This window comes from Gavialis gangeticus, unplaced genomic scaffold, assembly GCF_001723915.1.
Source record: "Gavialis gangeticus isolate Ggan-Ray unplaced genomic scaffold, GavGan_comp1, whole genome shotgun sequence".
NCBI lineage: Eukaryota > Metazoa > Chordata > Crocodylia > Gavialidae > Gavialis > Gavialis gangeticus.
In genome coordinates this window covers 19848486-19860689 of record NW_017729004.1, presented here as the reverse complement: position 1 = coordinate 19860689, position 12204 = coordinate 19848486, and the positions used below count along the sequence as shown (strand labels likewise).

At 43.4% G+C, this 12204-nt stretch overlaps 1 protein-coding gene across 1 annotated transcript in view; it reads right to left on the bottom strand.

The window, feature by feature from the left end:
- RNF32 (ring finger protein 32) overlaps window positions 1-12204 on the bottom strand; it is a 72304-nt gene that overhangs the window by 1032 nt on the left and 59068 nt on the right. Inside the window, exon 8 of the mRNA XM_019508155.1 lies at window positions 684-851. Within this exon, the coding sequence (XP_019363700.1) occupies window positions 684-851 (168 nt within the window). The remainder of the gene's footprint in view (window positions 1-683; window positions 852-12204) is intronic.

The following is a 12204-nucleotide window of genomic DNA, read 5'->3' as shown; positions in this document are numbered from 1 at the left end:
GGGGGGGGGTGGGGGGGGGAGAAGGGGGCAGATACAGTGTGTGTATGCAGGCAGGGTGTGTGTTTTCATAGGCCGAGTCTGTAACACACACACCACCATGCACCCACATCCCCTTGCACTGCCATACATGCAAACCCTCACAAGCCCCATACTCACCCATACCCCACATATCCACACACATACTCCCTCACCTCACATGCCCACAACTCCACAGCCCCCCACAAACCTATACCCACCTCCCACAATATACAAGAGTAAGATTTCATTTTAAGCTATGGTACACTATGTAAACATGGGTAAATCGGGACAAAATTAAATTTTTGAAATAAGATTAATGAATGCTGTAAATATTTGCTTTTTAGAATATAATGTGGTATTTTTTTGGTTCTGAGATGGCAAAACCCCTTGCTAAAAGGAGTACTTCTGGGGGCAAGGGGAGAGACTGGTGGCAAAGGTCATGGGTTAGGGGGTGGGACTTCTAGTCACAAGATGGTGACCAGGGGTGGGGCTACCCATGCAGTCCTCAGCAGCTTGCCAAAACTGGGTAAGCAGCCCTCCACCTGAAATTATTGCCTGCCCCTGCCATAGGTCTATAAAACATGGAAGGTATACAACAGAATATTCTGGATGGAGGATGTGTTGGAAAAGTTTTCCCTCCTGAATAGTTGTAAGATGAAACCAACCTGCATCTGTATTTTTTCCCAGTCAGCTTCACACATTAATGGAGCAAATTTTTCTTCCAACTGTTGAAGTACGTTTCGACTTGTAGCTACAGAAGAATCAATTTCAGAAAAAAACTCATCAATGTTTGTGTCATAAGAACTCAGTAACCGACTGCTGATCTCCTGGAACTGAACAAAGAGAAGAATGCAGCTGGGAGAGTGGGGTTGTGTTTAGCAGCCACTGGAGCAGAATTCTCAGAATTAGTCATAAATTACTCACAAGTAAGGAATATATTCTTAAATATGGTTGCAGTGTCCAAATACGGATTTACAAATATCTGCCTTCTCCATAACCAGTGCCCAAAGCTGTAACATACACACAAACTCAGATCCTGTTGTCCTTCTTTAGTCATCCACCTCCAACTGGCTGGAGTGGGGATTGATTGCCAGGTTTCTTGCCCATTTTAAACTGGGCTTTTCAAAGAATTCTTGTTCTCCCCCTTGGACTCTACAGGAGCTCTGTTTTTGGGAGCAGTCCTGTATGTCAGACCAATCACCTGTTTTGCAATCGGGAAGAATTAGCAAGAGCTGGTGAGTTCAAAGAAGACTTTAACATTTAATGGGAAGAAAGGCAAGTCTGCGCCCAACCTTTTTAGACTCAAGGCACCTGCTGTTAGATTCAAGGCACCCACTGGAAAATGCCAGCTCTTAGTTTATGACTCATTTATGACTACAGAAAAATACCTTAGCAATTCTTCATGACAACGGGTCAGAAAGTTTATAACTATGAATTCCTGTTTGAAATCTCTGAACTTTTCTTATGAATCATGTTTGCACACCTAACAGTGCTAACATTGTGTGACAACCTCAGAAGGGTTGCAAGGCACCCTGGTTGAGAATAATGAGTATAGAGCATGTGAGAAAACTAGGCCGAGGGGGGTGGGGAGAGCAACCAGCTAAGATGACTGGCTGATATTGTGACCAGGAGATAGTTTATTCCCCCAATCCCAGCATGGGTACAGCTGACCCTAAGCAGTCCCTTCTACAAATCCCATGAAACTCTTAAGGCAGAAGTGGTATAGGGCCTTGTCCATAGTGTCCTATTCCCTCTTTTGGCAGTGCTGTTTGTTCCCTTTTCTGTGTGCGTCTTCCTTGGATGTGCATTTGTGCTCTTTCTGCTTCATTCAGCCACTAGATGCTGGCTCCCATCATCAGGCCTTCCTGAGTAGAAGCTATAGAAGCAGCAGAAAAATCAGAGAAGAACTTCCTTTGCTTGTGCCAATGTCCTAGTAATGGAAATTTCTCTGAACCCTCCTGTGAATTCCTGCAGAATAGTCCTGTCACTCATCAATTAGGAACTGAAATCAGAGACTGGGAAATAGAGATGTAACTAATGTTAGAAATGTGGGACTTTGTTTGGTGACTTATCAATACTGAAAAGACTATATGGGAGGGAATAAATATTCTTTATAGAATATGGAATTTGAAGGGTTAATGTACTAGGTCTTATGTTGGAAGGTAACTTTTGCTAAATCCTGATCTCTCTAAATTATTTTGTTATTCAGAAAAAATAAACCAGTGATGCCCAACCCCTCCAGTACTACAGGCTGGATGAGCAGCATGGGTCTAGTCCATGGGAAGGATCTGGCATGCAGTGTCAGTCCATAGGCCAGAACAGGCACATGGGGGCAGTCTGTGAGCTGCAGCAGTTACAGTGACATTGTCCCCCAATGCCAGATTTCCATGGGGAGCCCTACAGGCTGGGTGACACAGCTGTATGCGCCATAGGTTGAGCACTAGGGCTGTGCGAAATGGCACCGTTCCTTTTCTACTTGTGTTTCAACATTTCAATCGAACAGCATTTCATTTTGATTCGAAACCGCTGTTCCGTTTCGTTTCGTTGAAAGAGTTTCACTGTTTCAAAGTTTTATCCATAGGCTATAATGGGGAAGCTCGAAATAGCCTATAACGCTGTCATTTCTGGTCTGATTTGGATGAAACTTTCAGGAATGGTAGCCCCTTCTGAGGGTATGAAGTCTGCTATGTTTCAAGGAGATAGGTGCAGGGGTTTCAGGGAAACTGTATCTCAAGATGCTGACAAGCAGAACTCGTGACATAGGTGACACTGTGTGCGTGTCAAGGTGCGCCCTCACTCAACTAACACCAAGGCAGAAAGCAGGGCAGTTCAAACAATGCTGCCTTTTATGCAGTTTTTCCATCCCTCCCCCAGAGCACTGGGATTGGAAGGGAACTCAGGAAAGGATGACAGTCATTGGCCAGCTTCACGGTCAGGGCGGCTAGGGTCTGGAACCAGCTTCCAAGTGAGGTGGTGCAGGCTCCCATCCTGGGGGTTTTTAAGAGGAGGTTGGATGACCACCTTACTGGGGTCATTTGACCCCAGTGCTCTTCCTGCCATGGCAGGGGGTCAGACTAGATGATCTGCTCAGGTCCCTTCCGACCCTAGAAACTAACTATGAAACACAGTCAACAATGAGAGCATCTTCCCCCTCCCTCTCCTTACTTTAGTTTCTGTTTCCCTGCAGGCAAGCCCAGCTTGAGCTTTGAAACTAGAAACATTTAGAAAATTTTGAAACATTTTGACTTGCCTCATTTCATTTTGAGGCTGTTTCGAAGTTCTGTTTCATTTTGATTTTGCTGTTTCAAGCTCGAAACAAGTCGAAACAGCGTCAAAACGAAACTGTCAGAGAAATTTCACACAGCCCTATTGAGCACCACTGTTAAACTAATTAATAGATAAAAGCAATGCTTGGTGGATTTGTTTCTCAGTATGTACCAGAACAAATGCTCTGACCCTTTTCAGGTCACAAATGGTGTCAAGCACTGTATGCTTGCACCTACCCACTTCAGCATGGTATTCTCTGCCATGCTGTTGGATGCCTTCCAAGATGATGATGTTGGTATGGGGATCAGGTACCGTTTTGACGGAGACATCTTCAATCTGCACAGGCTTTGAGCAAGCTCCGAAGTCCAGACAGCTATACTTTGCAACTTCCTCTTTGCTGAGGACTGTGCATTATGCGTAAGCTCACATGCAATGGTCCATGGATATATTCTTGTCAGCCTGTGACAACTTTGGACACACTATCAACATGAAAAGACTGAAGTGATGTTTCAGCCTACACCTGGCACAACACCCCAGGAACCACATGTCTCAGATAAAGGCCAACAACTGCTGATGGTCAACAAGTTTGCCTATCTAGGCAGCACACTCTCCCATGTGGTCCACATCGATGACAAAGTCAATGTGAGGCTAGCAAAAGCCAGCTTGGCCTTCAGCAGACTCTGTAAGTTGGTCTAGGACTGCAGAGGCATCGGAATGTCAACAAAACAAAAGGTTTACAAAGCCATAGTTCTCCTGACCCTTCTTTATGCCTGTGAAACCTGGACTGTCTACCAGTGTGATGCCAAGAAACTAAACCACTTCCACCTGTGCTGCCTGTGAAAGATACTAAAGATCAAGTGTCAGGACAAGATTCTGGACACTGAAGTGCTCAGATCTGTTCTCCCCAGTATCCACACCCTACTGAAACTGGTGCAGCTAAGATGGGCCAGCCACCTTTCAAGAATGCCCAACACTCATCTGCCAAATAAAATCTTCTACGGTGAACTGTCAAATGGAGTACACTTTTGTGGTGCACCAAGTGGTACAAGGATACTCTAAAGGTGTCCCTAAAGAGTTTTGGTATCAACCCAGAGTCATGGGAGCAAATCACTCATGATCGTCCATCCTGGAGGTCGTCGGTCCAGAGCGGAGCACTGGCCTTCGAGCAGCAGTGCACCGCAGAGGCAGTGAGGAAGCATGTGGCCAGGAAAACAAGAACCTCTTATGTTCAGTCCTTGTTGCTCTCCTGACCCTGCTGCAGCAGATTGTTCAGGGCAAAATTTGGGCTTATAAGTCACCTGTGTACCCATGCGACCTAACCTCCACCCCCCTCCTCTCTCTTTCCTTTTTCTCCCTCTTCCTGGCTGAGTATAACTGGTATATGTTGTTTGTCCAGGTTCCTGGGGTGTTGTGCCAGCTGCATGTTGAAACATCACTTTTTCTCTTTTCTCCCTTCCCCTCCCATGTGGTCAGCTTTGCTTGCAAAGGACGAACAACATATACCAGTGATACTCAGCCAGGGTGCTGCAGCATCCTGGGGTGCCTTGAGATCCTTTCCAAAGTGCCATGGAGTGCCAAACAATATTAGTTAGCACTATTAGGTGTGCAAACATGATTCACAAGATAAACTCAGAGATTTCAAATAGGAATCCATAGGTTTTAAAGTACTTTGATCTGTTGTGGCTCTTTACAATGGAAGAATTGCTCTAATATTTTTCTGCAGTCAAAAACTGAGTGAAAACCAGGAGCTGATATTTTCTAAGGAGTGCCTTGATATAACAGGGTTGATAACCACTGCAGTGTACTTAATAAATACACCATCCTTGTCTGAAAGGATATTTAAATTAATTGATCTGTCCCCTATTATAAGCTTATTGGAAAAATGTTACAGCTTGAATGGACTGACAAACTACAGAGTTCTAAATGCTTTATCAATATGCAAAACCACCCCAGTTATTTGCAAAGCAACACACCAATTCTAGAACTGAATAAAATGATGCAAACAAAAGCACTTTGGTGAACTTTGTCCATAGGGAAGTCTTTTTGAGTGATCCATCTTAATGTCAGCAAATTGCTTACTAATGTGTTGACTTACGGCAACCCTCAAAAGTAAAATGAAAAGGCTGGAATTTACAGCATATCAATGAATCAGTTGATAAGCTTTTACTGGTTTAATATCCTTCTAGTCTTGCTGCTTGGAGCCATTTCAAGTTAGCAACAGAATGTTTGCCATCTCCATGTGATAAAGGAAGTCAAACGACTAAACAAACTCCAGGACCATTATGCTGTTTGGTGAGATTTAAATTAAAATTGTTGGGAGAAATCCTGTGGAAGGCGAGGAGGAAGCTAAAGTCAACCACACCATTTTACAAATGACTTACCTAGCTTCCTAAACAATGGCCAGGACTTTTAGTAAAGTTGGGGATAATGTAATGCATTTGAAAAGATTTAATTGCACCAATAAAGGACCATGCCTCAATTAAATGACATAGACAAGCAGAGTTTATAGGTAGGATCAAAGAAATTCACTACAAAACACATTACATTCTAGGCAACCCTTTGCCTTCTGCACAAAGTAGTGCTAAAAATTAGCATAGCTTGGTTTCAGTGACCTTTCCTATCCCCTTTGATCTAAATGAGTAAGAACTTTACTGGATAAGAGTAATAAGGCCTACTGTATCATCAGACAAGTAAAATACACTCTTCCTAGCAGTGACATTTCAGGCTTAGGTTTAAGAGTACAAAACTTGGCTTTTGACCTTTGTGGTCCTTCTAAAGGAAGTAGGTGTATTTAAAACAGCAGCAACAAAAATGCTTGCTAACCCCCAATTTACTTTGGTTGTTGTGCTGTTCAGCTACATTAACATTCAGGGAGTGACATTTTAAAAGCATGACATATGCTTGGAGAGGAGAAATTCATTTTGGAGAAGCTTTTTTAGCATCTAGAAATGGATTACTATTTGTGAAAAATTACCCTAGTGTTTTATTAACTGACACTTAATAAAAGTATGAAAGCCATGAAGCCACAATTCTTAGTTGAAAGCCATAAAAAAAGAACTAAGAGAAATGAGCACATATCCCTTGTTATTTATACTCAACACTTTACACATTCATACATGGTTGATCCAAATCAGTGTGTGAGCTACACTTATGCTTGTCTAAAAAGGGACAAAGGGGCGAAGTACTTAAGTGTCACCTGTTGAGAATGATTTCCTAAAACTACACCTTCTTTGGAAAGTTCTCAAATGGAGATGGCTGCATTAAGCTTTTTATCAGCAAGCATCACGCTGTTAAATAATGGCAGTGACATCCGCAGTATGACATGCCAGTGTTCAAGCTACTGAATTTTTCCTATTATGCTTTTAAAAATAGTTTTGAAATAAAAAAAAAAAAAAAATCACTGAAAATGTTGCTGTTTAAATATAAAACCATACCTGATGACATAAATATACTTCTTGGGAGTTCTCACAACCTCCTTCATAACTTCAGAGTCTGTTAAGAAGCTAGTAGTAGGTAGATCTGGGATAATACATCCCTCACATTAGTCTTGTCTTGGTCTTTAATAAACTGGCTTAGGCCTCCAAGGCCTAAGGTCTGAGATCCTTGCCAGAATATATGCCTGTTAACTCCGAATATATCTGCTATCCATAGAAATTCCCAATCTCATTTTGAATACTTAACTTCTTGGCTACAACTACTACATTCCATTATAAATTTATACTCCATTATAACTTTTTTATGGAACCACCAGTGTCTGCAAAGAGTTTAATCAATTCTACATTTGACAGGCAGGTGACTTAGATTACCTGTTTAAAAACTCTCCACACTATGTTAACAGAGGCCTAACCATATTCCATATCTTTACTTAATTTGGGGTATAAAAAATGTGTAATGCCTTCTTAGGAAAAAATGTCACCCATCATGGGTAGTTGGACATGGATTAATTGTTACAGATTGGTAAGGGTTTAGCTGCAAAGCATTCATTCTGGAAAACCTAGGTACTTATAAACACTCCCCTCCATAACAGGATCTGATGAGCACAGTTGCTATCCATCAAACCTTCCATTTTTCCCCAGTTTAATTGAAATGAGTCTCTGATAATGTCTTTTAAAAGGAAAGCAGGTACTTTAGTTGCATCTACCTTCTGCTTTTGAAGTACAGCTTTGGATTTCATTATGGTTACAAAGGATGGCAATAAATAGCAAACTGGTTTATTTTAACTGATGTAATTTTGCATGTGGATGCTCTTATACTGGTTTACACCTGCCACTGATTTATCTTCTACCTGACGTAAGAGTGTCTTACTTAATTCAACTGGTTTGTGTACATGGACAAGTAAAATAAAGTTGTACAGTGAATCAACTAGCCACATGTAAGGGACAGCATAAAACAAAGTTCAAGTGTAGGAACTAGACAAATATTCAAAACTGGGTAGTACTGGGGGTGGCAGGCAACTTGATGATAAAAATCTGGACAAGTAGGAAAGAGCAAAGCTATGAACAGCATTGAAGCTGTGTGAGAGATTGAGAGTTCATAGTGGCATCTGATGCAACCAGACAGACAGGAAGATATCAGTGGCACTTTGAAAAAATTAGGGGAAGTGATCCCAGATCCCAAATGACAAGGAGGTAATTATGATAACACATGGAGAAGTGCATTGTTAACTATGTTAACAAGCAGAATAATTCAAATTGATACGACAAGTTTCTAATAAATGTGATGAGCTATGTGTGATTTAAGTCAGAATAAGGAATGGGGGACCATTGTGCAAGATGCTGACCTAATGTCTCAATGACTTGTCATACAAGTCTTGTGACTTCTTCTGTGGCTAGCTACAAAACACAACACTTGTATCTCTAAAGCAGGGCTGTCCACATGCAGCCTGTGAGGGGTTAACATGCGGCCCCCGGGATCCCACAAAGTTGCTGCTGCCACCGTTGTACTGGCTGCAGCAGTGTAAGAACATAAGTGCCATACTGGGTCAGAGCAATGGTTCCTCTAGCCCAGTCTCCAGTTTCCAACAATGGCACAAGTAGATGCATTGAAACGGATACATCTAGAGTGATCTATCCCCCATTCAGTACCTTCCCTGACATCTACCATTATAGGTTTAGAGATGCAAAAGGAAACATCTCTGACTATTGTGTTCAATAGCTATTAATAAATCTATTGTCCATGAATTTATCTAGTCCCTTTTTGAACCTGGCTATGCTAGTTGCCTCTACCACTTGTGGCAATGATTTCTACAAATTAACTATGCCCTGTATAAAAAAGTACTTTCTGTTGTTAGGTTTAAATCTGTCACCTGCTAATTTCAGTGTGTGCCCCCTAGTTCTAGTATTCTGGGACTTGGTGAACAACAGTTTCCTGTTCACTTGGTCCACCCCCTTCATGATTTTATAGACCTCTATTGTATTCCCTCCCTTCAACTTCCTCCTTTCCAAATTGAAGTCCTAGCCTTTTTAGTCGCTCCTGGCATGGCAACTTTTCCATGCCACTGATCATTTTGGCTGCACTTCTCTGTACCTTTTCTAATTCTACTACAACCTTTTTAAGATGTGAGGATTAGAACTGCACATAGTATTCAAGACATGGGTGCACCATAGATTTGTATAATGGCATGATGATGTTCTTCGTTTTGTTTTCAGTTCCCTTCGTAATACTGCCCAACATTTTACTGGCTTTTTTTGGTCACTGCTGCTCACTGAGCTGATGTTTTATAAAACTATCTACAATGACTCCATGGTCTTGGGGTTCCTCCTCCCTCCCAAAACTTTTGGTTGTCCCTGAGCAGCATTGCATGGTGCAGCCCACAGTGCTCAGGGTGCCAGCAGTTTGGCATGCCTGTGTGACATGATGTTACAGGGGAGCCTGCATGGAGGGTAAGGCAGGGTGCCACATCATGCAAAGCAAGTGCCCACCTGTGCACATGGTGAAGCGGGGTGGGGGAAATACTTGCCTGCCTATGTGATGCAATGGGGAAGGAGGCACCTATTCATGCAGGCTGTGCAGTGGGTTGAACTTCCACCTGCTCATGCACACATGTGGTGTGCAGCCTAGGGAGCCCATGGCTCTGCTAATGCTACCCCTGTGGTGTAAGGTCTTTACTGGGTGCAGTCCATGGGGCATGTGGCCCCTGGCCACTTTTAAGTCTACAGCCATGGAGGACTTGATAGGGGATAGATCACTCTAGATACGCTCTGTTCATGTTCTCTTTCAAAGCAACCATTTCTGATAGCATCAGACACAAGATACTGGGCTAGATGGACTACTGGTCTCCCTCAGTATAGAATTACCTATGTTCTTGCACAGAAAAACTAGCTAACAGTAAGAGAGTGAAGTAAAAAAAGTAATAAATGGTAAATAAGCAAGTTACCTGGTGTCACAAAAGGTGACTTGGAGAGGACTGTATAACTTCAGCTTCCAGAACTTTAGTAAGGAAATAAGTGAGCAGAGTGGGCCTGTGTGAAGTGGCCAGTATTCGATTTGGATTTGGTTTCGGCCAATTCAGGGGACAGTGATTCGATTCAGTGATTCAGATCACTGTCCCAAATTGATTTGGCTGAATCAGATTTGAAAGATTCAGATTTGCTGTGATTCAGTGATTTGGCCATAGTCTATAATGGAAAAATCACTAAAATGCCTATAACTTTGTCACTTTTTTGCAGAATTAGATGAAAACAACAGGGATGGTAGCCTCTTCTGAGGGCCTGAAGCCTGCCAAGTTTCAAGGAGCTAGATGCAGGGGTTTCTGTGAAACTGCACCTCAAATTGCTGAAAGCAAAATTCATGTCCTGTATGTGTGTTAACTGGGTTTCTGGTTGTAGCCGTGTTGGTCTAAGGAATAGGCAGGCAAAGTTCTTTGAGTAGATATAATATCTTTTCTTAGGCCAACTGAATAGTTGGAGAAATACATCTTTGCAAGCTTTTGGGTTTAAAAACCGTTCGACAAGCTAAGGAAGCATCTGCAGTTGGTGTGTGCTCTTCCTGGATGGAATGAATAGTAAAGAAGCCAGAGGCTGGGCTGATATGCAAGAAAGCCAGCCAGTGAAAATGTAAATTGAGATGCCAGGGGGTGAGAGACAGGCTGGGGGAGGTGGGGTAGGGGGTTGTAGGAGCACAGGTAAAAGTCAGAGGTGCCTGGGGAATCAGATGTCAGGCAGGTTATAGTGTATCATAAATCCAATGTCTATATTGAGTCCATGAGTTTTTATATCCAGTAGATTTATGAAGTGAAGTTTGTAGGCTTGTCAATAAAAGGTGTTTTGTAAATTCAAACAAGCACTGAACCTTGCTAACCTCATCACCAGAAGCAAACGTCCTATATCCCAAAACACAATGGATGGATCCAGACCATGCCGTGACAAGAAATGAAAAACCTGCCAACATATCTACAGTACTCCCACAATTAATTCCTACACCCCAGAACAGAACCATCACCATTTCTGGATCTTACAGCTGTACCTCCAGAAACATTATACATCTCATCCAGTGCACCAAATGTCCTTATGGAAAATACGCAGGAGAGACCAAACAACACCACATTGGCACCAGCCAATCTCTTCCACCACAGCTGCTCCCAATGTGGCCTGAGGACATGGCTTCAATGGTGGGATCTAGAGGCACTAGACCCCACCATCCAGCAGGTAACATGGAGGCCTTGATGGCTACCTATCTCGCCAAGGATGGAGCCACTGCAACACGACCCCTTGGCCTACTAGACAACCTGCAGCCAGATGTGGCAGGATCTGGCCATTGTTGTCTGGGAACACCTGTCCTGTCCACTGACCAGTGTTCCAAGCAAGAGGGGGTTCAGCATTGCTGGTGATGTAGTGACACCTCACCATACCACCTTGGATCCTGGTTTGATGGAGCAACAAGGTATTCCTCAAGATGAACCTCCTGCTGCTGAGGTTCCCCAAGCTCCACCTGCAGATGAAGTGAGTGCTGCCTTCCTCACTCTGCACCTATTTGCTTTCTTTAGTTGCTTTCACAACCACTTTATGCCCTGCTCTCAGAGCTGAAGGCGGTCATTTAGTTTTTCACCAGACAGCAGGGGAAGAACATCTCCCTGCTGAGCTCCCATGTCAGGATGAACTTGGAGGTATGGACTGGGGCTATGGGGAAGGAGGAGGCCCCAGGTCCTGGCCATGACCTAAAACTACACCCTGCCAAGGTAGGGAGGCCTGGTGATACTACTGGTGGCACTGCAGCCCAGGAAATGCCAGGACCACAAGCCTCCCCAGTGAAAGGTGAGTAGGAGGTGCCTGAAAACCCCCAGTCACCACATGCATGCACAGTCCTAGCTAGGGAAAGCCCATACCTGTAAGATCTTTGAGGCTTGAGGCTTACTGGTTGCAGTGTGGAGTTGTGAGGCTCCATGTGAGCTTAGCTGCCTGGGATGCCATCTACGAGGCACGGGCTGCAGCGTAGGGAAGGTACAGAGCTGCATAAAATGGATGTCACCCCTAGACATCAGGGTCCTAAATGGGCAGCCTGCTACTTGGGTAACATCTGAATCAGTTTTCTATCAAGTCATGGCAGGAGAAAGAAGGGTGGGCAGTTAGCCCAGAAACAGGTGGGCAGGCCGAGATCTAACCGGCACTTGGAAAGCCCCGTTACAGGCTACCATACTGCATTCATTCTCCTCTATTTTAACTCACACAAGGCAGACAGGGTTCTTTGGGTCAGTCTATGAAATCTATGATATATTTCTCCAACTATTCAGTTGGTCTAAGAAAAGATATCTTGGCATGCTTTTGGGTTTAAAACCCCTTCATCAGGCTGAGGAAACTTCTACAGTTGGTGTGTGCACTCTTCCTGAATGGAATGAATAGTAAAGAAGCCAGAAGCTAGGCTGATATGCAGGAAAGCCAGTCAGTGAAAATGTAAATTGAAGCATCAGGGGGTGAGAGACTG